This window comes from Rhamphochromis sp. 'chilingali' (genome assembly GCF_963969265.1).
Source record: "Rhamphochromis sp. 'chilingali' genome assembly, chromosome: 16".
Taxonomy (NCBI): Eukaryota; Metazoa; Chordata; class Actinopteri; order Cichliformes; family Cichlidae; genus Rhamphochromis; species Rhamphochromis sp. 'chilingali'.
This window is the reverse complement of record NC_137943.1, coordinates 3,130,269-3,157,809: the sequence shown is the minus strand read 5'-3', so window position 1 is coordinate 3,157,809 and position 27,541 is coordinate 3,130,269. Positions and strand designations below refer to the sequence as shown.

The 27,541-nt window shown below is 42.2% G+C and overlaps 2 protein-coding genes across 7 annotated transcripts in view; one reads left to right on the top strand and one right to left on the bottom strand.

Annotated features, from left to right (window-relative positions):
- Nucleotides 1–8,575, top strand: part of LOC308383666 (glutamate decarboxylase 1-like) — a 38,673-nt gene extending 30,098 nt beyond the window's left edge. Inside the window, exons 14-17 of one of the 3 annotated variants that reach the window (XR_013969205.1) lie at nt 733–882; nt 1,177–1,284; nt 1,635–6,163; nt 6,496–6,544. Coding sequence is in view for 1 of the 3 variants with exons in the window: in XM_080861718.1 (XP_080717844.1) it covers nt 733–882; nt 1,177–1,284; nt 6,074–6,163; nt 6,496–6,669 (522 nt within the window). In the remaining 2 variants the exon portion in view is untranslated. Of the gene's footprint in view, nt 1–732; nt 883–1,176; nt 1,285–1,634; nt 6,164–6,495 lie in introns of all 3 variants that reach the window. The other 2 variants (XR_013969206.1, XM_080861718.1) reach the window with 2 other exon arrangements.
- A 4,926-nt stretch (nt 8,576–13,501) lies between these two features.
- LOC308383376 (uncharacterized protein) lies at nt 13,502–21,259 on the bottom strand. 4 transcript variants are annotated; one of them, XM_080861298.1, is made up of 7 exons: nt 21,172–21,259; nt 20,134–20,415; nt 15,966–16,763; nt 14,841–15,845; nt 14,671–14,760; nt 14,195–14,257; nt 13,502–13,637 (listed from the first exon to the last, which is right to left on the bottom strand). In XM_080861298.1, the coding sequence occupies exons 2-7, from the start codon at nt 20,402–20,404 to the stop codon at nt 13,609–13,611; spliced, it is 2,256 nt and encodes a 751-aa protein (XP_080717424.1). In that variant the 5' UTR covers nt 20,405–20,415; nt 21,172–21,259; the 3' UTR covers nt 13,502–13,608. The 4 variants fall into 4 exon arrangements, with proteins under 4 accessions (XP_080717424.1, XP_080717421.1, XP_080717422.1 ...); XM_080861295.1 differs by having other exon boundaries at nt 14,841–16,763; XM_080861296.1 differs by lacking the exon at nt 21,172–21,259 and adding an exon at nt 20,616–20,681 and having other exon boundaries at nt 14,841–16,763.
- Between the last annotated feature and the right edge of the window lie 6,282 nt (nt 21,260–27,541).

Here is a 27,541-nt window from a genome sequence, read left to right as displayed (position 1 = left end):
ACTTTACACATCCAGTCATCCACACACTGGTGATGGCAGCTACATTGTAGCCACAGCCACCCTGGGGCACACTGACAGAGGAGAGGCTGCAGGACACTGGCGCCACCGGGCCCTCTGACCACCACCAGTAAGCAACAGGTGAAGTGTCTTGCCCAAAGACACAACGACCGAGACTGTCCAAGCCGGGGCTCGAACCGGCAATCTTCCATTTACAAGGCGAACTTCCAACTCTTGAGCCACGATCGCCCTGTAAACCAGACAAAGGCCTAGTGCAGGCTAATGCCAGTTGCCTATTCAAACAAAAAATGTGATGAATGCAGTCTAACTGTATGCAAATGCAATTTATAGGAAACATAGCTCAGAGCTGAGACCTAGCTGAGACATGGGGCAGGGATAGCTACATGGGGCAGGGATAGCTCAGTAGGTAGAGTGGTTGCCCCATGATCGGAAGGTCGGGTGTTCGATTCCCCTTAACAGCTACCCTGAGGTACCCCTGAGCAAGGTACCGTCCCTACACACTGCTCCCCGGGCGCCCAATGGCTGCCCACTGCTTCACTGAGTGAATGGGTTAAATGCAGAGAGCAATTTCCCCACGGGGCTCAATAATGTACACACTTTCTTCTTCTTCTTAGCAAGCTTCTGGTAGGCAGGCAGGTAGTCAGGATGTAGTGGCCCATCTGTGTAGTTTCCGCTTTAGTTTGTATGAATGATTTCTGCCTCTTTCATCTTCAGGGTCTCTTACAGGAGTGTAATAAGTTGGGGGCCCAGTACCTTTTTCAGACGGACAAACCATACGATGTGAGCTATGACACTGGAGATAAAAGCATCCAGTGTGGCCGACACGTTGATGTGTTTAAACTCTGGCTGATGTGGAAGGCAAAGGTATATTTTAAAGTACAACTAAAACCGCAATGTTGGTGTGGGTGTGTGTGCGATAGTGTCAGTAACATAACCTCTCTAACATAACCTTTAAGTATAAGCATATCAAACATTTAGTAAACAAGAGTAAAATTATTGAAATACAATAGAATATCGTGAATTATTTTTTGTAGTAATTTGTTTTTTGCAAATGGTTTCAATTCCCTCCCTAAACAAAACCAGGTTATGAGATGTCTTTATGCCCTTTTAACAATAACTATTTGTCTCTCTCACTATGTCCACTATTTAATATGTGAGGGCTCAGACGGCTTTGGATCTCAAGTCAACAAATGTCTGGAGAATGCTGAGTATCTCTATGATCAGCTGCAGAAAAGGACAGAATTTGAACTAGTCTTCAAAAGCAAAGTGAGTGTGCTCTTCACAGATATTTTTCCAGAAATATTGATTCTTTGATAGTACTATATGCCAAACCAATTTTCTGTTCAGTTTGCACTGCAACATGACCTTATGTTGGAGACTGGGTGTACGTGGTACATGGCCATTTAAAATGATGAATGTTTCTTCTATGTAAGTTGAGTTCAGATATTATATTAGAGGTGACAAAGAAGGTTGGACTAAACCTCCACTTTATAACAGTATCTACTGTTACTTTAGCAAAATACTTTTCCTGTCCAGAACACATCATACCAAAAATGCTGGAATGATCGCGAATTCAACATCAAATTTAAAATAATCCTAATGTTGTGTTTGCACAGTATCATGGTTGCCAAACCACTCCATGTCTACAGGTGAAAGATTAATTTCACATCACTCAGAGATCAGAGATCCCACACAACAGGTACCAGATGGTCCTGGAAAAGTTTGTGGCGGGGCTCTCCAAGGGGACAGCATGGTGGGTTTGATGCCACCAGCCAGCAAGCTTGGAGGCAGCCATTACACTGATGGAGGACAACCTCGCTGGGCGGCCAGAGAAGGCGGAGGGTCACGGCCAGCCGGTCCCTGCTCTGAGGACGATGCCACACCTCCTTGTGTTGTGGTTCTTGTGTCGCGGTTCCTCACCCCACGGATAAAAGGAGGGACGCGAGAAAACTCAGAGATCCGCGTACAATTATGCTTCTATACCACCTACTTTTTGAGTTACACGACGTTTTGTAACACCAAAAAACTGCGTTTTTCACCTCTCACCGCGATCTAATTCTGACTGCTCATGACTCTGTTTTCTAGGCCCCCACTCCCAATCCAGGTGGCGCAATTGGTAATGACACGGGTCTGCAGCCCAAAGGTCATGGGTTCAATTCCACCTTGTTTAACATTTTTTTTCACTATAAATTAATACACTATCACAGTCCTGTAATTACAAGTACACAGCCTGATGAAGCAGACAGAAGCAGCACCTCTGATTGGTGGACTGAAATTGAGCACACATCTCAGCCTCTTCTGCTGTTTTTATCAGAATTTTCAGCTTTTTCACCTTTTTTCAGTTACGTGAGAACCAGTTTGGCTCAATGAGTAGCTGAAAAATTTCAGCCTCTTCTGCTCTTTCAGAAGAATTTTAGCTTTTTCACCTCTTTTAAGCACAATTTTAGCTCTTTAACTTGTTTCTAGCATACAGTTCTGCTTCTTCACCTCTTTTCACAACAATTCAGCTTCTTGGGCCCCCTGCATATTTTTTCTCTCGTCATATCTTTTGTTGGGACAAGAACTGCTTTGGCTCAGTGAGATGAGCAGCTGCTGTGAGATCTGTTGGTGCAGGTTTGAATCCTACTTGTGGCTGTTAGCACACCTCTGCTTGAATGCACTCTGCTTTACACTTCAACTGTTTAAACTCTTTTGCATGCAAATTTCAGCTTTATCACCTTTTTTTGCAGAATTTTCAGTTTTTCACTACTTTTCAGCACAATCCATCTTCTTCAGCCTTTTTAACACAAATTTTAGCTTCTTTTCAGCAGAATCGTTTGTTTCGTGGTGTCGCAAAATAAACTGTTTACGGCAATATTTTTTCATCGTTTTGATGGTCACTGTAGTGGCTATATTAATTTCTTAAAGTTCTCTCTTTCTCTTATATTTTATATAACCACACTACGGACGGACAAGCGCCTGTTTTTATGCGTTGTGGTTAGCAACAACGACGGTAACAGCATCGCGTGTCCGCTTGTTTATGTTCCACATAAACCTTTCACAATAAAGCTCAAGATCCTGTTGAGACTTTTCAAAATAAACGGAATCACGTGAAAGAGCAGAGTATTTACGGATGAGAAGTAAAAAAGAGCCGCCAGGTGCTAAAAAATAAACCTTAGACTCAAACGTTAGAACAGCCTTTTCCCCGCAGCACGCCGTGTAATAAATACTCACAAAGAAAACGGCGGCTGTTACAACTTATGTCTAAAAATGTATCGTTTCATGCATCGGTTAATCCAGCTACATGACACACAGCTGGAAACACTTCCCGCAAGACGAGCTTCCCGAGATTCACAGAATCTACAGAAAATGTTACATTTATGTGATTTATATCGTTATCGGACGATAGAATTCTTATATCGGGATATGAGATTTTGGTCATATCACACAGCCCTACGTGAGAACCAGTTTGGCTCAATGAGTAGCTGAAAACTTTCAGCCTCTTCTGCTCTTTCAGAAGAATTTCAGCTTTTTCACCTCTTTTCAGCACAATTTTCAGGTTTCTTATCTTTTTTTTTCTGAACGTTCAGCATTTTTTTTTACCTCTTTTCAGCACCATTTAGCTTCTTCTTTACAGTGAACATTTTTTCTCTCATCATATCTTTGTTTGAGACCAGAGCTGGTTTGGCTCAATGGGAAGAGCAACCGCTGTAAGATCTAGTGGCACAGGTTCGAATCGAACATGTGACATTTGCTGCACATCTTCCGTACTTGCATGCACTCTGCTTTATTGACACTGCATAGTGTACCCTTTCACATACAGCCATCTTCAGCGAGCACTTCAGCTTCTAAATCTCATTTCAGCACATAATTCTGTTTTATCAGTTGTTTTGCTGAATAGGACCACATTATCAGTGTGATCACCAGTTTTGCTTGCCAGGCTGAGCCATGTTTTAGCTCAGTGAGATGAGCAGCCGTTCTCGGAGCAGGAGGCCCGGGTTCGATTCCCGCTTATGACAAAAAAAATTTCAGTTAACAGTTCAACCGTTTACACTCTTCTCCACTCAAATTTCAGCTTTATCACTTCTTTTTAGCAGAATTTTCACTTTTTCACTACTTTTCAGCACAAATTCCAGCTTCTTCAGCTGTTTTTAGCACAAACTTCAGCTTCTTTACCTCTTTTCAGCAGAAATTCTGCTGATTCACGTCTTTTCAGCAGATTTTTTTACCTTGTTGGTCTGTTTTCAGCGGAATTTTCAGTTTCTTCATCTATTTTCAGCAGAATGTTCAGCTTTTTCACCTGTTTTCAGCACAAAACTCAGCCTCTTCTGCTCTTTTCAGCAGAATTTTCAGTTTCTTTACCTCTTTTCTGCACAATTTTCTGTTTCTTCATCTATTTTCATCAGAAAGTTCAAAAATTTCACCTCTTTTCAGTGGAATTTTCAGCTTTTTCACCTGTTATCAGCACAAATCTCAACCTCTTCTGCCCTTTTCAATAGAATTTTTAGCATCTTCACCTCTTTTTCAGGACAATTTTCAGTTTCATCTCTTTTTAGTCACCTGAGAACCAATTTGGCTCAGTGAGATGAGCAGCCGCCTTAAGACCATATAGCGCAGGTTGAAATCCTACCTCTGGCTCTGGCTGCACATCTTCCCTGCTTTCTTGACACTCTTCAGTGTAGTCTTTCAAATAAAGGAGTTTTCAGCAGAGTTCAGCTTCTACACAGTGTTTTGAGCAGATAGTTCTCCTTCGGCTTTTTTCAGATTCCACTACACGGCATTCACACTGCATTTTCGCAGGAAATGCAGCTTTTTCTAGTTTTTGTTTGTTTGTTTGTTTGTTTTTTACAGCGCATCATGTTCTGCGTCCTGATTGGCTATAGATTGTCAATCAATCTTGTGCCGTGTATCTTGTACAGTACAGAATGCGTTCAGCTTGTCAAATTTACATAAATCTTCGATCGCTAGCAGTGTGACTGAAGTGCTGTAAATTTGTAGGTTTTCTCCACAACAAACACAACAATGTCGATGAAACGTTTTGCACCGTCAAAGGCAGCCGCGGGTGCCTTTGGCTTCACTCTATAATACTGGACTTATTTTTCTACGAAGGTTTGGACTGTGAGAGTGTTTAAACATGAAAACAAAAGTGTGAAAACGTTCATGCTTGTCTGAGAAAAGTTTATAAAGTTTGTAGTGAGGACTTTTACAGCCTTAAAACATCTATAATAATTGTAAAAAAAAAGAAAAAAAAAAGAAAAAACATAAAATAAAGTTGATTTCACCTATCGCGGGTTATTTTTAGAACGTAACTCCCGCGATAAACGGGGGACCACTGTATTGCTTAATGTTCAAGATGTGTTAAAAAGAAAAAACAAACAAAAAAGACTCATAACAGCAAGTGTGAGTGTGTGCATTGGGATTCTAGCAATTATAACAAAATACAGACATTTAAACCTGTCAACAAACTGCTGCTCAGTGTGCCGTAAACATGTAACTGCAAACATTACCACCGGATGGGTGGATGGATAATTGACCAACCAGAAACAGCTCTTTAATATTGCTTTTGCTAATTACCTTATGAAAACTAGTGCAGTGTGCTTTAATTTTGTACGGTAAATAAAGAAATGTATCAAACTAAAATTAAAAAGAATTTAAAGAAAATTGTGCAAGAAATATTTCAGCAGTGACAAATTGTTGGCTGGTTAGCTGAACGGTGATAACAACAAAACATAAAAATTAAGCACACCTAGCACACAGCAGCACAGATTGTTTAGAGACAAATGTGTGACATGGACAGAATTCCACAGTGCTCTGTAATGCGGCAGTAATAAGCAAAGTGACAACCCATCTGAACCTGAACCAGGTCTAACTTACATGTAACCAGGAACTGTTGTAGGACATACATGTTTTGGTTTGTTTGTTTTACCTTTAACTAGTTTAACTAGTATCTAACTAGTTAGATATTATTTGTTTTTGTTTTTTTTCTTCTCTTTTTCTCTTTACTTTATTTAGCTCTTTGGTTTCTCATCTTTTGAAATGAACAAACATGGTCTGTCCCCTTTCCTCCTTCAAACAGCCAGAGCACAGTAATGTGTGTTTCTGGTACATCCCTCCCAGTCTGAGAAGCTTGCCACCTGGACCTGACAGAGATAGAAGACTCCATCAGGTCAGTGCACATCATTACAGTGGTTAAGTTCTGGTTAAGCTTTGTGTTATTGTTGTAGTAGATATTTCTTGGTTTATTTCTTTGATTATTTTTTTATTTTTATCCTTAGGTTTCTGAGTTAGCTTTGGTACCTTTTAAAAGTAAGGCTATTATTATTAGTGACTGTTATGATTAGGCGGTTGTCGTCTTTGTGTTAGATATTTGTGTCATGTTACTTCCTGTGTTATTTTGATAACGATTTGTCTTTTTAGTCTGCATCTGGGACCTCTTCTGTCTCAGTTTCTTCATGTGTTCATACTACCAATGATGATCTTTAATATATTTCTCTGCAGGTTGCTCCTCGGATCAAAGGCAGGATGATGGAAAAGGGCTCTGTTCTGATTGGCTATCAACCGTTGGGAACCAAAGTCAATTTCTTCAGGTGTGTGTTTTCCAATCCTGCCACTCAACAAGAGGACATCGACTTTCTGCTGGATGAGATTTGCCAGCTGGGTGCTGACCTTTAAAATGTTTAAGTTAACAGGTTTTTGATATTTATACAAGCATAAAGTAATTTTAGTTTTCCATTAGCCTACATAATATGCATTGAAGTAAAGCCTGATGATAGTGTAGAAGCTTAAGGAAACTTTCTTGATTTATATTCCAGCTTTCCACAGATTTAATAATTCAGTATTGACTGTTATTGTCATTTTCTACTATGGATTTTTTTGTCTAATCAACAGGCCCTTTAACTTTCAGAAACCATCTGAAATAACCAAATGATCAAATGATCTTCATTGTTCTCAACATTTTTTATGTATTGTTATGATGTGTAAGAAACAATAGTGGAAGATGTGTTCTGTCGAGAGAGGCAGTCCCCTGGCTTACCTCTCATTACATCTGAGACAGCGTAAAAGGACAACATTCAGGACTTGACATTTATATTAAAAATTATACGGAGTGCATAAGAATAGTCTATCTACATGTGGTTTTGTTATCTTAAATAAATCATCTTTATTCTTAATCAAAGACATGAATTAAAATATAAGTCTGATAAATCCGGGGTGGCTGTAACTCAGGTGGCAGAGCAGGTCAGCCACTAACCAGAAGGTTGGTGGTTCGATCCCAGGTTCCAGTTTGCATGCCAAATATCCTTGGGCAAGATACTAACCCCTTGTTGTTTTCTGATGCATCCATCGGAGTGTGAATGCATATGAATGTTAGATAGAGCACTTAAGAGCTTAGAAGAAGTGCTTGTGTGATTGGGTGAATGAATTAGTTGTATGAAGCGTGTAGAAAAGCGTTATATAAGAACCAGTCCATTTACCATTAATGAGTTGAGTAATGAAAACGTTTCTAATTTGTGGATTTTGTATGCATAGATGTGATCCGGTTTCAACAGACAGATTAGTCTCTGTGTGTGTCTGTGTTGCCAGCCCATCATTATACATAATTCTGAAAAAGAGAAAGGGTATTAAGTGTTGTAACTGTGTGTGTGTGTGGACAAGAAGGATGGGAGGAGTGAGTAAGTGAGAAGCACTGAGCAGCAAAAGAACGTCTGGCTATGAACGGCATGTCTTATTAAAAGAAATTGCATTATTTTGTGATTGACAAACAGCGTTTGAAGAGAAAATGTTTTCCTATATATGTGAATTAAAAGCAGTTATGTTTAAATGAATGTTCATGTGAGAATGAGCTAACGATAAATTAAGTAAGATTGCATAATTAATGTAACATGAAGCATATTCATATGTGACTGAGTGTTCATATGTAGTGCAGCTTTCTATGTTAAGAATAACACAGAAAATAAGAAAATGTAATAAATTGATTTTAAAGTTAAAGATTTCAAACTTTAACTGTGTTAAATCAAGTATGTGTTAACGTTAGAGAGAGGATGATAAGGTGTGGCTGGACGTTGGGTGATTAAATGTTAACAATGGTGATTGGATGTCACCGTGGGTGAGACCAGATGTCATCTCATAAGATGCAACATACAGTAAGAAAGGGAGGAGAAAGGATGACCGGGTATAAAAGTGTTGTGCAGAAGAGATAAGTTGTTCTTCCCTTTGTCTTCTGTGGGATGAGCAGTACAGAAGATTGGATCTCAGAAATTCACAGTTGGATAACCCAACAGAGATATGAGAGGGATGTACCACTGCCCCAACTTTTAAATTGGTTTTGTATTGCTCCGGTTTTTCTATGCTTACTTTTGTGTTGTTAGATTATAAAATCAAGAGGATTTCCACTAAGCATGGAGCACTAGATAAGCACATCCTCAGGCTTGGTGTTCTCTCTCCAACCTTTCTCCTCACAAAGATCAGAACAAAGCGAGCATTAGATCAGAGTAGGTTAATTGAATAAACATAAGTGATTTGATTCTCTTTTTATCATTATTTGATTCTGCTTTCCTTTGCTCCTGCTAAATTCATTTAATAAAACATGCAATTAAAAAGTCTCAATTGTGGACATTCCCTTTTTCGCCCTTTGTGAAAAAGGAAAGGTAGAAATCTGAGTATTAATCTACATTAGTACAAATAGCTCTTACACATTACCCCAGCCTTTAAAAGTAACAGACCCTTGGAGCTTAGTTTAGCAAGCCGCTAAGCTAAGCCCAGTTATAGTTCAAGAGCACTGACCTACTAGTTGGGGACCTGCTGTTAACGAGTGTGGCTGGTAGGACCAGGCCTGCAAGTCTAATGAAAGTTCCTGTGTTGTTGTTTTTTTTATATAAATATATATATATATATATTTATATATACCAGGGAAGGCAGGGTGGACACCTGGGGGCTTTGAGGCAGTTAGTACTGGGTGAATCCCTTCACCCATCAACTCCATCTAAGCCCTGTATTGGCTATTGGTAAGACCCACATGATCAAAGATTCAGATTAGTTAGACAGAGAGCTGATCCACACTTCCTGTGCAGGGGTGCTGGGGTCCCCCAGATCAATACTTCACTGGTTTAAATAGCATGACTACTGATGCATGAAATACATGTCCTAGGTAACACACCACCTGCTGGAAGAAGGCACACTTGGCCTGCTTTACCTTGAGACCCTCTTTATGCAGCCTCCCCAGCACTACCTCCAACCTTTCCATGTGCTGCTTATCATGGATGTTTTAAAATAACCGGCACACACACCTCGTGAGCAAAGTGAAGTGAATTTAATAAACACATTGCAACGTGGAGAGAAACACTGTAGCCAAACTCCAGGGTGCTCTCTGACGATGGCCGCCTCCCTCACATCTTCTATACACACACAGACACTTTCAAACAAAGAAAATTCCACAACACATCACGTGAGTCTATACCTTCAGCTCAGCTCATCCTGGAAACCTTCTCTTCAGAGACAGAGAACTATGACCTTGTTTTCTGCTTAGCTGTCACCTAGAAATTTACATCCCTGATAAGCAGAAGGAGTCCCACTACCTGCTTAACATCTCCCATGAACTTACAATGGCCCGACTGTTTATGTGTATGTGAGTGATAGAGTATAAGACCAATTTGTGGTGCTATTCTACATACAACTGGTGACAATATGAGTCTACAATTACTAAAGTGATATGGTTAAAATATGTGATCAATATATCAGAAAAGAAATCTTCCACCACATGCTCAACTGTAGAAGAGAAGACCACAATGTCATCCAGATATAGGAGCAGTGACTGACACAGACAGGTCTGCTGCATCAGGAGCATCACTAAGGCCAAAAGGCATGCGTGTCCATTCAAAGAGACAAAAAACAGTTTTTGGATGATCTACCTCAGCAACTGGAACCTGGTTGTAACCACTAGCCAAATCCAATGTGGAAGACCAACATGCGCCTGTAAGAATATCTAAAGACTCCTCAATACGGGGACCAGGAAAGGCATCTTTCCTGGTCTTACAATAGGGCTTTGGAGTGTGGTGTCACGCCCCCTCCCGCCATGACAGTAGGCCAAACAAAGCACACGGAAGCGTCAGCTATGGTTCGTACGTGCTGTGTTGTCAGTTGCAACGTTAGATCACACGATAGGGAAGGCAAGAAGCTGGAAAATGGGCTCTCTTTTCATTGTTTCCCCTCCTGGAGGCAACGGGAGGGATCTCATGTATCCGATATTACTAAACGTCAGGCTTGGATCGCAGCGGTCCTACGAGCAGATATCGAGTTCTCTGCCATCCCCATTTTTTTGTTGGTTTGCTCGCAGCATTTTCTTTCCGGTGAGTTCTAAATAAATTCATATCTCGCTTAATAGGGTTTTAGTGTTATTTTGAATGCACTGAGGTCATAGATCATTAGATAAAACATCCTAATGTGCGATGCTGCAGAACCACGTCATGTTGACAGAGTAGCTTATTATTTGGCATTATTGCAGGCAAACCAGCATATGAAATATGAAACAGAAAAGAAAAGTATGTTTATCTTTTTTTATTCAAGATCTATTCACATGTACTTAGCAAGTGCATACACATGAAATGCAAACTATTTACATGGCAACGCACAGCTGGCAACCTCTGGCTGTATCTTGGTCATATGGTCAACATACTCACAACGTGGAGGCTTAAAAACGGCCAAATCTTGTACCCAACAGTTTGTGAATTAGATGTGCGCCTCCAGGAATTTATAATTTCGAAAATGATTCGCCGTGTATGCGCTGACTCCACAGACAAGGTACATGAAGATATCGGGATAGGACAACTACCGCCGTCTGGGTTTCCACTCCACTGCCTTTTTTCACACGGGTCCACATTACCGATGCACGCTATTTTTTCCAAGTACCGTCTCTTGGCGTCTGGGCGCAATCAGTCGCGATACAGCCCTTTTGATTTTGAGTAGAGATGGACCGATCCGATATTACGTATCAGTATCGGTCTGATACTGACGTAAATTTCTGGATCGGATATCGGAGAAAAATAAAAAAATGTAATCCGATCCATTAAATATCAAAAAAGCACCTCACAAAACTTGCAACATGGCGTACCTCGGCTCATAACCGTAGCACGTTGCAGCAGTACGTGTCACGTGATAGAGCGGCTGTGTGTATTTGTAGCCTCGCTAGCCTTTGCTAGTGCAATCATATGGCACACTGACTTCTGAGGAAATTTTAAATGGCACTCGCCATCAGAAAGGTTGCCTACCCCTGCCATAGAGCTTGTTCTCAAGAAGGTGTAGGGGATGTACCACCTCACTTCCGGTGACTACTTGGCGGGTGCCTGTTGCTCGGTCAGGCCTGTTCCGGGGCAAAGGGGCCCTCGGGCCTCCGGGCCAGCGGCTCGGTTCACTCTGGCACAGCTGGCTGCCGGCAGAGCCGGCGGGCGCCCCCTCTGGCTTCTGCTGCGTGGCTACTGGGTGACCCCTCATCTGGGGCTCTCCTCAGCTCTTCCCATGAGGGTGGCACGATGCCCCTCCGGTGGTCCTCCTTGGGCTCTCGCACTCTGGGGCCTCTGGATGTCTGGGGCCTGGATCTCCTCCATGCCTGCTTCATGCCCTGGGAGACGGGGCTATGCCTCTCTACACCCTCTAGCAGACCATTACATGGGGAAACCTTTTGAATACAAGCGCGCTGATCCACACAGGTGCACACAGGTGTTCACTGTTCATAGACATAAACTACACCTTTCTTGGCTGCTATTTCCAAGCACATTGTGCGCTGTCGGTCCTCCTTGCTGCACAACAACATTGAATGTTTAGTATTTACTGCTGTTTACACTTAGCTAGATTAACGTGATGGTGTCGTGTTTAGTATGTTGCTTTGTTTGTTTTGCTGGTTTTCTCTTTTTCTCTCAACAGGTGATCCAGGAGATTTTTTTCCCTCTCTTTTTAAGTTTCCTTTCTCACTGTCCCTCTTCACTCCTGTTTTTCTTTACCTTCATCTGTCTTTCTATGTTTCCTATCCCTCAGTCATGTCTGTCCCATCTGTAACAACTGAAAATAAAATAAACAATAACAACAAAGGTTGATCAAATGGACCAATACGGCAAGACCGTGATGATCCATTTGGCAAAGTAAATCCATTGGGTATCCTTGTTGGTCTTCAGACAATTCTGATGGCTAAAGAACCAAATGGGACAGAAGAAGAAAAGAAAAAAAAAGGTGTAGGAGTTGCCTGACATGGGACAAATTTTCATGGATAGACTTTGAGAAAATCAGGATGTCATCCAAATAAACAAAGAAAATTATTAAGAAAGGCCCAGAGGAAGATCTAAAGACATGGAGGGAGAGTCCAAGTTAACAGAAGGGGAGGCTGATTTCAAACAATGGTGATGACACCAGATAATCCAGCCAAGGTTACTGTTTTTGCTCAAGTCTGTGTTTGGGTTATGGAGGCTTAACCAGGGGTGACCAAGAACCAGAGGAGTGCAAGGTGTCTTTAAAGAGTATCAAAAAAATCTACTTAAAAGTCTGCTACACTCCTGTAACCTTGTTTCGACGTAAAATGTCTATGAACAGCCAGATCAGGGTTCATGCCCTTAAACACTTTTGAATTTGGTGATCAAATTATCAAAAGATTTGGGTCAGTCTTTAACCTTGACACCATATCAGCTCCAGAGCAACTCCACAAAGTAATTTTTGGACTGTCTAATTCATAGATTTTAGTTTACTGCCAGAACACTTGGAAACTAAGATAAACACCGCATTTCTTTCTCAAATCCTCTGTAGGACTGGTGATGTTGTCAAAGGCTTCTCTAGAGGCTGCTGTGGTTCTAGTTGGGGGGGGGGGGGTGGTGACGCTCTCTTTTGGTTCTGATCCAGATGACTTTATCATACCTTTTAATTCCACAAGCCAATGAATGATTGCGATTTAACTGGATTAAGATTTAACGTATTAAACAACTATAGATATGATGGATCTTGAATAAAACACTGTATAAAGGAGATCTTTATACAAAGGTCTATAGTTTTGTTTTCTGTAGTGACTGTTTAAATACTTTATATATTTTCCTCTTACTGTTGCTAGCGGCTCCATGAACGAAGCAAAGAGGAGGACATCCTTGCTTGGCCCCACTGAGAAGTGGGAAAATTTGTGAAAGTAAATGAGGGTAACTAGGTTTTGGTTAAGTTTATAGTGCCAATTAATAAATTGGTGTTAAAAGTAATTTCCAATTAACCCTAACATTTAATGATTGCATCAAGTGTGAATTCCAATTCTGGAGGGGGGGGGGGGGAAAAAAAAAAAAAAAAAAAAAAAAAAGTTCTCACCTTTCTAAGCACCCAATTTCACCGCTGTGAAATTATCACCGACTTGGGGTGAATGTTGTTAAGTAACCATTGTCATTTACCTGAAGAACTGGTTAAGTTTGCTATACCAGTCAGAAACCTGTGCATCCAAAGTAATGTCTGACAAGCAAGATGGCGTAAAACAAAAAACAAAACACTTAAATCATGTTTAATACAAGGCTTTTATTGAAAAGTAAGAAACTTTTTAATGACTCAATTTAAATTAAAAACAAAAACCAAGTGTTGACTTGTGGTGAAGTGTGGTCACTGTCAGTACCGTGGGTACCTTCCACTCCCACCTGAAGGAGGAATAACCAATGCAAACTTCAGTAAGATGTGAAATTGTGGTAAACTGACACAAAACACTTTTCTACTTCTTTTCTTATGCAAAGATGCTTTGTTTTCATTCAAGCACCCCTTTCTTTTTCTAAAGACTTAACCTTCACAATTTCATAAAGTACTTTTATCTATGCCTAAATACTTTCCAACATTCACAACCATGCCGAGGATACTTGGACATGCAGACCAGAGGATCTGGGGATCAAACCATCAACTTCCCGACCTGGTCTACTAACCAGGTCCAACCTTTGTTAGCTTCCAAGATCAGATGCCATCAGCCCACCATTAAGGATATCCAGTTAATGATCTTGTGATATAGAACTGTAGTGAAACGTTATTTTATACACAATATTTACCTCAGTTTGAGTTGTGGAGTTACTGCATAATTATTGATAATGTTACTTGATCAGCTAAACAAACCAAAATGACCAATTGGTACTCAATTTTAAAATCAGATCTGCCCCATGTGAGCACAATTTTCCATCCAATGACAAGCCAGGATCATTTAGTGACTCACCTTTCAACTTCCCAGGTCTGCTTCCATATCCATTGCAGTCTTCCTGCTGGCCGTTATGCTTTTCTGTCAACAAAGAAGTAGTGTTGTCTCTAACTTAATACGAATGACTGGTCCTACATGGCCACTCTTTCATTCAATGGCCCAGATGCATTCGGCTGCAATTTTTCATCAGGTTATTAAAGTACAGTGCGTCAGTTCTAGGTACAGTATACAACAGTGCATTCCCAAATTAAGGAGTCTCATCTGGCCGTCAAATATATAAATCAAAGACTTGAAGCTAAGGCCATCTGAGAATAAAGTTAGCCTTGCACGTGTGCAGCAAACTTGCTCACCATGGGCATGAAGCTACGCAAGTCACTGTAGGACTGAACAAGTTTGCACTAGAAAAATGTGACAGCAAAGATACAGCGAGTCTTTTTTGGGCAGGCCTTCAGATGACCCATGATTATTTTAATGTGACGCTTGCATCTCATTACCTGGACCTCTGTTTCGCCACTGACCATTCCTCTTTGAATTTTTCTGATTGCAGAATACTTCAGCTTTTCCATCATTTGCCTTTTTCCAGTCTATGGAGATAAATTACAATTAGAGCACTATACCCGCATGAAAGGAAAAAACAATTAAAAAACTAAATAAATCAGACCACCTGGATATTTATGAGGTTTTCTGTTTGATCCCACGCCTCCCTTTAACTCCTCACATAAACACTTTAGACCCTGTAGTTCAGTACACTGGATTGCACAGTCTACTAAATTTCCCTTTGATGGTGTCACTTGAGCCGTCTTCTGGTCAGTTGTTGGCACGCCCAGTTCCACATTTCTCATTTGACCATCTACTTTTTGTGCGCCAGTCGCCACCTCCATTTGTGTGTCATTTTGGAGAGTCATTTGGGAAGTGGATGAGACTTTGTCCTCTGCTGCAGAGTTAATGGGGCAGGTTTCCTTTCTCTCAACTGAGCTTTTCTCCTCTTGCTCATATATAAGAGTTCCCTGGTTTGGGCTTTGGTTAGCCTCAGGATTTGAAGACCCATGGTCATTCATCTCTTCATCACTGGAGGCAGTTAAAATTGTACCCTGCGGGGTAGTAAGTGAAGTTAAAGGATACTTTTCTGAAGGAACTGTGCTTTGGTTTTCTTCAGTTCCTTTTGTTTCAGAGACTTCAGTTTCACACACCATGTCTGGGGTCGTTGGAGGACTTTGCTTCTTAGCTGGGGTACTAAAAGTAAGAACACTTTCTGACACCAGAACAGAGTCCGGAGAAGAAAATCTTGAAGATTGCCTTCTTTCTTTAGCAAATGTACCAATTAGGTCATCTTTTTTGGTTAACCATTTACCATTGTCAGCCCTCTCCATCTCTACAATGACTTCAGGTTCAAATACACCATTCTGCTGTAGCCACTCCTTAGTAGGAATGAAAGGAGCTAGAGACTCCACAGACCAAACTGATTCATTAATATTTCTATTCATCTGACATCTACTTAAAAATGTGTGCTTTGGAGTGGTCTCTGTAGACTCTTCATGCGTCTCACTGCCATTTTCTGTCCCCTCGCGGAGTGCATTTAGTGCCTGCAGAATTTCATCTCCATTAGACAGGCAAGGTCTAACAAGTAGTTCCACAGAATCTGCATCTCTTGTTGACAGTGAAAAGGGTTCTAAAAGAGAAGGAAGTTTGAGGATCTTAAAGATCATTTCACTGTCCTTAGAACTTGAAATAACTTCGGTATCGACATCATCAGCACTGCTAACCACCACTGCATAATTCTTTGGCTTACTTGGACTTTGATAAAAAGCCTTTTCATGCTCCACTTCATTTTCATAACATGGAATCTCAAGATTATTTTGAAGGAGTGTCTCAGCTGCCATTGTCATCGTTTTCTGTGATGCATCACCTCCCCAGCTTAGAATGTCAGGAACAGAGACGCGCCTCTCTTTGACTTCATCCTCTTTTTGAGAAAAGCTACATACTGGCCCCATGCTATCCTGAGAACTCACTGACCACATGTTGCAATGTGCATTTCTGCAAGGAGGGATAAGAGAGGACTCCTGAACAGCACCATCCTTACATCCCTGCATTTCTTGAGTTGCCCTTCTAGATGACTGAACAGTCATCCCTGTAGGATGCACCATGTGACAGTCCTGTATGACTCTATTTGTGCCAGCCCCTTTGACCTGTTCTTTTGCCTCAGTACTGGCCAACATATAGGTCTCGACCTCAGCTGAGCCTTGTTTTTGGGAACCAGAGCTTAAGGATGAAGGAGAATTTGAGGCAGTTGCACGTCCAGAGTCTGAGCTGAGAATTGGGCACCCCTCATCATAGCCACCTCCACCTCTGTGTATGGGTTCCGTCTGGACCTCAGAATTCACAGTTTCTCTAACAGGGGTAGTATGAGGCAGGCGAATTCTGCGAGTCTGGTTTAAATTTTGAAACGATCCACAAGGAGCATGACTGTGGACTTGGGGATGAAGCAGGCGTCTATAGTCGACTGGTTGTACCTGAGGGTGTGGTACAATGTAAGCTGGAGACTCCAGGTAAGAGGGCGGGGGAAGTGGGGGCATGACCATACCATATCCTTAAAAAGAAAAAGAAAAAATGAGTGAAGGTGATCATTTTGGAATAATATACAGACAGTACCACCTTACAGTTTAATTACTCTACAAGATATAAACATGTTACTGCTGTGTATGTGATGATAGGAGCTGCAGAGCCATTTCACACATGTTAGAAAGACTGAATCTTGCATGCATACATGTAGAGCGGGCAAGGGGTACAGTATGGGCTCCAATTGTGGTCATAAATAATTTGTACTTTTAAATCAAATGCGCATTTGTGAACTGAGTTTTGTAACCTTGTAAACCAAAATATCTGAAAATTTTATGTTTGTGCATCTGTAGATGAGAATATTTGTGTGTGTAAAAATATTTACATAAGTTAAATTTTTTCGTTAAGGTCTAGTTGCACACACAAAGCAAAAAGAAAAATACATGTAAAACTCTGCGCTCAGATTCCCTGGCTGTTTGTTACTCAGCTTACACATACAAAACTTGACCAGATTCCTTTCAGCTGATTGCGATTGACATGACATTGACCAAATTTAACAAGCCAATCAGAGAACAGATGGGTTTGGCTGTTGGAGAGGTGCTTTACTGAGCTTCAGGTCCTGCAAGAATAAATGCCCTTTTACTACTAATGTGCGATACCACCGATTTCCTTTCCGATCCCAAGTAAAATTCAGGGTGGTATCGATGATACTGATCCGATACACTGTACAAAAACTTAATGTTTCATGGTATTTCATGATACAATATGTAATTGTATTATGAAATTGTAATAATATAGCTTCATAATGATTACAGGACATCAGACTACTTGTTCTTATTGCTTAATAATGCAGAATTATCATATAGAAAAAAAAATCTGAACTTGTGCGCTATTTGAGCATGTTGCCTGCCTGCAGGACTAAAGGACTCCGCGAGAGAAGTCTGTCTCTAGTAGCACCTGTCCCGCTCCTCCTCAACATACCGTAAATGTCGGGCTATAAGCCGCTACTTTTTGCACAAGCTTTGAACCCTGCGGCTTTTAGTCAGGTGCGGCTTTTCTATGGATTGTCCATGATTTTTGTCATATCGTAAGACGATTTGTTTTGTGTGTTCCGCTGTTGTACGGCACTACGTTGCCTGGCGGAAGGATCGGGGTTCAAGAGTGGTATGTTAGTCACATGTCCGTCCGCCAGGCAACGTAGTGCCGTACGAAGTAGCGTGAAAAACAAACTTCAAAGTAGCGCTACGCATTCAGCGGGAGGCGTGGATGATGAGCGGCGATAAACTTGCAAGTTATGCCCAAAAAGCAAGTTATGCCCAACTCCACCGGTGGATTCTGACAGCGTGGAAAAGTGTGAAAACATCCACGATCACCAACGGATTTTGAAGGGCTGGACTGCTGCATGATGGAGAGGAGGACACCGCCACGGCCCTTCTGAGGGTGTTCGACTCTGACAATGAGGATTTCTTTGGTTTTGAAAGTGACAACGAAGGAGAGAAGAAGAGTGGATGACGAAGCCATCCTGAGCCTGTTTGTATCCGACACTGGAGAAGAGGACTTTGGTGGTTTTAGTGCGCAGGAAGAAGAGAAAGATGGTGGTGAATGACTGACTTTTCTTCTTGTTAAAGCTGTGTCACTGCACCTGAGCCTAAAAGGTAGGCCGAATCTATTGTTCTGGTGTGCTGCAGGTTACTGTTATGTACTACATGTGCAAATATGTACCCATAACTTGTTTTTCAAAATATTAATAAAAGTGATGTCTCCAAACAGCCATCTCTTTCCTGACAATTCCCTTTGTGCATATTCTCTTACATATGATAAGTCAACATTGAAACACCTGCGGCTTTTAGTCAGGTGCGGCTAATGTATGTACAAAACAGGATTTTCCCCTGATTTTAGCTTGTGCGGCTAATATTCAGGTGCGCTTTGTAGTCCGGGAAATACGGTAATCATTCTGTGATATGATTTACCGTGAGGTGTTTGACGAGGTTAGTGGTGTTGTCACAACACCTCACTGTCCTGCCACATGTATCGCAAACCGAGTCTTGGCTGTTTGTGGAGGTAAAATACGTCCACATATGACTCCGTTTACGCTCAGCCATTGTTGTGAGTGCGCACGCCAGGTAGTGATGTGCCAATCATGACCCAATCGTTCAATACCGCCCCCTGGCTCACAGCTCAGTGGACATTTAGATGAAAAAATATATATATATTTGACACATTTGAGGAAAATACTAATAAAATAAAAGTAAAAATAAATGTTCCCTTTAGAAATCTTAAATTTTTTTTGCTCTATAAAAATAGTTGTTTTTCAATCACTCATCTTAGCAGTAGGATTTACATGAAAAGAGAAACATTAAGTTTGAGTGAAAATGTACATTTTTTGCACTCTCTGGGCAACTGACTCAGTGACTCAAACCCGATTCATTTTGGTGAGTGACTCATTCAAACTCGATTCAGTAATAAGAATAATATACTATACTTGGCCACTAAGGCCAGGGGCTGCGACACATTTCTACAGCCGTATTTTGCATATGACTATGAAAGGCAGAAAAGGAAGTAGTTCCTTCCAATTTGGACGATCCGAATGATCGTTTCTTTCCACTGTGTTCCTGTTAATGAAAAACTGCAAATTTATCCCAAAGTACTAAAATATCGATATTTTAATATGAGAATCGATTCTAGAACAAATTACTGGTATCAGAAGAATCGATGTTTCAGTATCGATCCGCACACCACTACCTTTTTACATGCCAACCCAGCATTTTCAGTTTTGTGGAAAAAGAGTCTTCACTAGTGGGGATAGTTACAAAGCTTTCTTCGTTATGAATTAGCGATAAACAAATTCTGGATACTTGGCGCTTGTTTAGCATTAGCAGGACATGCTGCATCCGCTGTGAAAGGACCTTCATGCTGCGCACACTGACTCACAGCAGTGGTCCCGGGTCAGCCCTGACTTTGTGTTAGACTAATCCTAAAGTACAAATGGTATTTCTAGCCACTGATATAACAAAACTTTACCCTTTCAACAGCTACTGAAAGGCTTGTATGACCCCTATGGGATATTTACAAAGACATCCTCCAGGTTCAAAATGAAGAACAAGATTTGTTCTTGTAACTTTAAACTAGCACGCAAGTGAAGGGACTTTAGCGCAGAGTTTTACACGTAGTTTTTTTGCTTTGCATGTGCAACCAGACCCCCCCCCCCACACACACACACAAATTCTCATCTACAGATACGCAAACATAAAATGCAGATATTTTGGTTTACAAGGTTACAAAACCCAGTTCACAAATACGCATTTGATTTACAAGTACAAATGATTTATGACCACAATTTGAGTCCATAGGCACAGCACCAATTTAACATATTTATAAACTAATGAAAATTCTCAACTTACCCATGCCTAGGAAGCCTGGAAAGGGATTATAAGGCAAGGGCATGGGCCACTGGTATTGGAGGAATGGGGGTAGCGGTGGAGCATGAACATAAAAGAGAGGTCTAGGAAAGACAGGGTGTTGAGGATGAGATGGTCCAGGATCTTGGCTGGTGCTGTGTAGTCCTGGATCTTGCTGTGCAGAGTTTGCAACGTCAGCGTTAACTTGAACGTGTGGGTTCGCTCCACTTGGCCCTTCAGGAGCCAGAGGAGGCGTGTTAACCGCTGCTGCCATGTTCAGTCAACCTACATGGAAGGGGTGTCAGTTATGAATCTATGTTGTATTAATAGGAACAGTTTAAAAAAAAAATTTAAAAAAGGAAAAGACATTTACTACCTGTAAGACAAATCTTAGAGACATTACACACAGGGAATGAAGGTCATTATTCTTCATTCAGCATATGCCATACAGAAACATGACCACATACAAGGAGAGAGTAAATGACCTGGTTTGGAAAGAGAGAAACCTGCGCTGTGGTCTTCAGCCATCATCTCTCAACCCAGTGGGATCTATGACAGATTTGATACAGCCCAAATCCTTACTATGGCACCAAATTTTCATTTAGTTTGAAGCTGTGTGTTTGTAACTCAAAAAACCTGTACACCATTGTCAATTTAACATTTCTGCAAGGAGCAGCATCAGGTTTAAGTGTTCAGAAGGTTAACAGTTTAAGAAATACATTAAGTTGGCTTGACAGTAGTGTTCATACATCAGCTGATTTCTTGAAAAGAAAAAAAAAAAAAGTGTGCTATAGTGTAAGATTTAGGACCCACCATGGGATGATCAATGAAATGGAACACATTTGCAAAGATAAACAGCATTTTCTATCCAAGCCTAATTAAGAGAATAAATGAGTCAGAAACAGAAAACCAAAAGGACTGAACCTTGAAACCAGCAGATGGAAAAAGCTCATCAGTCATTGTGATACTAGCACCATTCAAAATCCTGCTTTGATACATTTAAAAAAAATATATAATAAAATATATATTTATCAATTTTACCTTGTCAAGGACCTGAATGGTTAACTGACAGAGCAAACACAAATGAAATGGAAGTGGGGATGAACACCTGATCTTAAGTAGCTCCTGATTATACACATGTGTCTACTGTGTGCTGATTTGGAGTTTGCAGCAGGTCTCTAACACTAAGATGTCTTGTTAGACTGACATAAACACTAGATGGAGCCAAACTTCAGACAAATGATGAATCTAATGAGGCTGTTCTGGCAGATATATAGATTTCAGTCTTCTATAAAACATTTGCTACAATTACATCTGCATACTTTTTTGCACTGAAGTATCAGAAAACTAACCTGTGCTCATATAAGCCATTTCATCATACACTAACTTGGTGGCAAAAGCCCAAAGTATGATACTGGGACATCGGTTGCACACAGTCCAAAAGTAGCCACCAAAGTGATATTCTACCCCTTAAAATGATAAAGAAACTATAAATAAATATTGACATGCCAGGAAATCTATTTAAACACTCTTCTGCCATGTTAAGGATCCCATATGTGTTGGATTATGTAATTTTAGATTTTAACCCTTCTTTGTCCTTAACACAGGATTACCACTGCCCCAGAAAATATCCTCTAATGCTGTCCACAGAAGATAAACTCTGAAAAGGTCCATATCTGATCTCAGCAGACATTTACAGAACAATCAAGCTATCTTGTGAGGTTTCTTTTGCTGTTTTATCAGTGTCAATATTGGTACTTCAAACACAAGGAGAAGGAAAAAGCTTGTACTGTCAATGTGACCTTTGAGAAGGTGCATAAGCCAAGACCCCAAGCACATGGACTAGGGCAGAAAAGATTTGTTTAATACTAAATATCTATGATATCTACTTTACTTTCAAAATAGATTCCTATAAGTGATGCACGGATCATTGGTGGTTTAATGTAACATTTCAAACAGAATGTACATCACGTCAGAAAACTGCAAACACAATGACCATCTTATATATATATATATATATGTATATATATATATATATATATATATATATATATATATATATCTATGTGGCCCGGTCATGGGGAATGAGACAGGACACAGGAAATACTCTTTTGTGGGCTTTTTTATTCTCCGACTGTACTCGGAGGAGCACAGTTTTAATTCTGTAGTTTTGAGTGAAACGGCAAAATTTAACTATTCCACTGGCTCAGCCTAAACTGCCTTTCAGGGTCTGAGACAACAGTAACTATCATATGTACATGTTAAATCCAAACAGTATAGACAACAGTAGTGACCTGTCAAGAAACAAATACAACAAAAAAAGAGAAAACAAAACAAATAAACACATTGTTTACATCCCACAACTTCGCAGGTCAACTGGCAATAAAGTGCACTGTAAACTCTCTTTTAAACATACATTTCTATGGGAGAACATCATGAACTCACTTCGGTTTCTCCACACAGCTACTGTGCTAGGACAAGTACACACGCAGGAATCACACAGCAAGTAATCTCCCCTCTGAATCAAACAGAAACATACAGAGTTATGCAAAGTGAGTAAAACTACAAACTTAACAACTTTGAAATCTGTTAGGACACTGTAACTACTCACGCCAACCCGCTCTTCAGTCCCTTTCACAGCACGTGACCATTAAACATGCACCCGTCGCGCGTTAAGAACTGTACAGAAATGGTCACAAACATGGAGTCATTGCTAAAGAAACTTAGCTAATTACAGTCTACTACAACACTGGTGACAATATTTTGCAGTATGCTACACTTTTTAGCACATTTACCTCGTGTGTAGCTAGCCACAGAATCTTTTGCAGTCTCTAACTCTCCAGTGCTCCCGCTCACAGCGCTCAGTGTGACACAAACTTGAGTGCATGCGTGCTCTGGCTTACGGCGGCTCTTAAAGGGACAGTATACCCCCAAAACGCGAGGTCTAGTCATCACCATGACAACCCTACAACAGACCTCCGGTAGACAGGCAACCAGTCAAAAACACAATTCCCTCTTTTTAAACCCTTTCCATGCGTAGTATTAGTTCACTTGGCTACATTCTCCCCTGCTACGAGTCAACGTCCTCGGTGACCCCCTGCTCATCCACCATTCCCCTGAGTTTGGTGGTGTAGAGAACCATACCGGCTAACACCTGGGAGAGTACATCTGGACTGAAGGATACTGCATTGCATGCTGACCTAGGTAGATTAAATGGGTTTGTGTGGACCCCTGCAGTTTCTCTCCTACTCCTGCGTGTAGCAGGTGTGGGTGGACCGGCCTCCGCTTTCTCTTTCTTTCCTTTCCTAGGAGCTGGAACAGGTTTTGCCACCGGTTCTTCACTGGAGAATCCAATGCTTCCTGGCCCAGGTGGAAGGTAAGCTGCTGGCTCCACCTCGAGGTCATCAGGGTTGTCGCTGCTCTCTTGCCCTAGCAGATCCTCACCCATATTTTCAGTTCCATTCTCCAATTGGTTTCCAGGCTCGTTGACCGTCGGAACCAAGTTCCCAGGTCCCTGAGCCACTGGCAGCTCCATTGGGTACTGGACCTCCTCCATCAAGGCAAACTCTGGATGCTCAAGCTCCGTATCAGACACTTGGTGCTCATCTGCAGAACTGACTTCCTGGTCACGTAGCCTTGGGTTGGGTGCAGGTATAGACCCCACGCATGGCCTCAAGTTAGATCTGTGGACTCTTTTCACCGGCCCTCCTTCCAGTGGCACTACTGTGTATGTTGTCCCTTGGATATCAACCACTTTGTACACAGGGGCTGCCCAGGCATCTTGAATTTTATTCCTTCCTGGTGGTCGGTAACGGAGATACACAAACTGTCCGATGTCAACAGGTGGACAGAACACCTTTCCTTGCTGCTGAACCACTCTCTCTGCAGCCTTCCGTTCGGCAAATTCTCTGGCTCTGGCATGTGCATCCTGGAGACGCTCCTGGTGCACTGCTAACCAGTCCAGTTTGTCATCCTTCACTTCCTCCCGGCCCAACAATGCATCAACGGGTAGATGTGGGTGGACCCCAAACAGCAGGTAATGGGGAGAATACCCTGTCGTTGAGTGCGGCGTGACATTGTAAGCATACACCAGCTCTGACAGATGCTCGGGCCAGCGCCGCTTCTTCTCAGGGGGAAGCGTACGCAAGAGGTTGTGTAAAGTCCTGTTGAACCTCTCACAATGTGGGTTACCCTGAGGGTGGTGGGGTGTTGTACGCGTTTTCTTCACTCCATACAGTTTGCATAGCTCAGCAATCACTGCGCTTTCAAAATTCCTGCCCTGGTCTGAGTGCAGGCGCTCTGGTACCCCATACTTCAGGAACCACTCTTTCAGGATAACCTTAGCTGTGGTATCTGCTTTTTGATCTCGTGTGGCAAATGCCTGACTGAACTTGGTGAACACGTCAGTCATTACAAGAACGTTTTCACGACCATCTGTAGCCCGCTCAAGGGTGGTATAATCAACAGCAACAACTTCAAGTGGGCGGGTAGCCAAAAATGGAGCGTGGGGTGCCTGAACTTTGGGTTGAGGCATCTTTGTTAACACACACCTCTGACATTTCTTCACCCAGTGCTCAACATCTTCAAACATGCCTCCCCAGAAACATCTTTGTTTCAACAATCCCAGTGTGCGTTCGATTCCCTGGTGTCCCATGTGATCATGCACACTCCTGAGCACTTTTTCTTTAAGACAGGCAGGTAGTAGCAGCTGATGGCACTGTCCAAGGTGAGCATCTTCAATTACACGGTATAGCAGTCCATCCTTTTCTCTGATCCGAGGCCACTGCTTCAGTAGAGAACGTACCGGTTTAGACAGACCCCCTCTCTCTCTGTAGGTGGGTCTCTTCTGTCTGCTCCAAAACTCTCTCAAGACACCAATTGTTGGGTCTGACACTTGGAAGCGATAGAGTTCTGCATTGGAATAACCAGGCATCGTTGGGGTGTTGCCCAGCACAGCCTCACTGACTGCTTCCCCATCTGGTTCGGAGGCCTGCAGCAGTCTGATCCTACAAGCCTCAACTCCAGCCATGACAAGATCTGAGCCTAGACTTGTACCTGCCCTTAGCACATTACATATGGCTATAGAGCCATCATATTCTGCATCCTCACTGTCAGGTTCTGCCGTGTCAACTGTTGGTTGCCGAGAGAGGGCATCAGCGGCAGTGTTGCAGCGGCCAGGGCGATACTTAACATCGAAGTCAAACACAGACAGCTGAGCTACCCACCTCTGTTGAATGGCTCCTAAATTAGCAGTGGGCAGGTGGCACAAGGGATTGTTATCCGTTATGATTGTGAACTTGGACCCCAGCAGATAACTCCTAAATTTTTCGGTGACTGCCCACTTTAACGCTAGGAGTTCGAGCTTCATGCTGCTAAAGTTTTGATCATTCTTCTCAGCCCCTCTGAGCCTCCTACTAGCATAAGCTATGACTTTATTCCTTCCCCCCTGCTTCTGAGACAGGACAGCGCCTAATCCAAGACTGCTAGCATCCGTTTCCAGCGTGAAAGGGAGACTGAAGTCAGCATAGCCTAGAACAGGGGCACTAGTCAACTTTCCCTTAAGCAACTCAAAAGCTTGTAAGCATTGCGGTGTCCAGGCTGAAGCAAAAAGCTGTTTAGCCCTGACAGGACTTATCTCCTTAACACAGACATTCACCACATCATGGAGTGGCCCCGCAGTTTGGGAAAAGCCCTCAATGAATCTCCTATAGTAGCTGCAAAATCCTAAAAAGGACCTTAGCTCTTTCACAGTACTAGGGATGGGCCATTTTGCCACAGCGCTTATCTTGTCAGGATCTGTGCTTATTCCCTGAGCCGACACTTCATGACCGAGAAACTTGACCTTGGGCTGGAGGAAATGGCACTTCTCAACCTTAACCTTCAGCCCCGTATCCCTCAGCCTTTTCAAAACAGTCTCCAGTCTCACAATGTGATCCTGGAATGTTGATGAAAACACAAGCAGATCATCCAAGTAGATCAATACAATCTGAAAGACCAAATCACTCATTGTGGCCTGCATAAGACGTTGAAACGTCGCGGGGGCATTACATAACCCAAAAGGCATCCTTAAGTATTCATACAGGCCAAATGGTGTGGTAAAGGCTGTTTTGTCTCTGTCTTTCTCATGTACCGCTACCTGATGGTAGCCACTGGCAAGATCTATGGTTGAGAAGAACTCTGCACCACTCAAGGCATCCAGGCTCTCCTCAATGCGAGGGAGTGGAAACGCATCACGCCTGGTCTTCGCGTTTAGTCTGCGGTAGTCTACACACAGTCTAAGACTCCCATCTGACTTGCGTACCAGAACAACTGGTGAAGCACAGGAACTCGAACTCTCCTGAATCACCCCCTTTCTCAACAGTTCAGAAATGTGCTCCCTGACCTCTTTGTACTGATTTGGTGGAATGCGCCTGTATGGCTGAGAAACAGGGGCTTCATCTACAACAGGAATTTCATGCTTCACACGATCAGTGTACCCCAAATCCTCATCATGAAGTGCAAAAACATCCGCATACCTTTTCAAAAGAGTTCTGACCTCGGCCTGTTGTCCTGGTGTGCCACCTATGTGTAATCTTCCCAATAAGTCCTGTACGCAGCTGTTGGCCCCCTGACAGTCCTTTTGGTTAAGAGTCACCTCCTCGTGGTTGGCAGATATGCGCTCAAATTTCACCTCGCATGGGTCACCCTCAATGCAGCGGCCAGGACTAATAATGCCTAGTCTAGCCTTAGGTGGAAGCCAGACATCCTCTTGTGAGATGTTCATCACCTGTACTGGGAATACCAGGCTGTTAGTTGACACTAGAGTTGGGATCACCAATAAGCCACCTGGGAGCTGAACATTCCCTGGTTCAACCAATGCGCTACCAAACTGCTTGCCATGGCCCCTTGCATAGACAGTGGTCAGGGATGAGGCAGGCACCCGCACTTTGTGTTTGCTTGCAACACGGGCAGTAGACACCTTTTCCACAAGCTCAGCAGCTTGTACGCAGTGGCAGGCCTTCCTCCAGCTGGACTCCAGCTCTCCCCCTAGAGTGGTGTCAAACTCTGAGAGTACTAACTGTCTACATCGTTTTGCAATGTTCATCCCTATAATGCCATGGGGTGACAAATCCAACCATTTGGGATTGTCTCTTTCTGTTTTATCATCTTTGATTATAAGAAAACCACATTCAGGTATAGTGAGCCCCATGACCTGTACATCTAACTCTACATAGCCTAAATAGGGCAGCGGCAACTGGTTGGCTGCTGTGATTTTAAGCCACTTGGCAGTACAGTGCATATCTTCATCCTCTCCCTGGAGATGATTTCTGAAAAAGCTTTCTGTCAAAGTGCTTACATTACTTCCTGTGTCAAGCAGACATCTAAGGGATACACCACCTATCTGGATATCTACTTCAGGGCACTGACCAAC

Bases quoted from the DNA above. Each gene is read 5' to 3' on its own strand.
- LOC308383376 (XM_080861295.1), bottom strand. From the start codon at position 20,404: ATGGCAGCAGCGGTTAACACGCCTCCTCTGGCTCCTGAAGGGCCAAGT. The intron at 16,764-20,133 runs GTAAGTTGAGAA...TTTCTTTTTAAG, and splicing joins TCCAGGCTTCCTAGGCATGG to GATATGGTATGGTCATGCCC. The intron at 13,638-14,194 runs GTGAGTCACTAA...TTCCTCCTTCAG, and splicing joins CAGACCTGGGAAGTTGAAAG to GTGGGAGTGGAAGGTACCCA.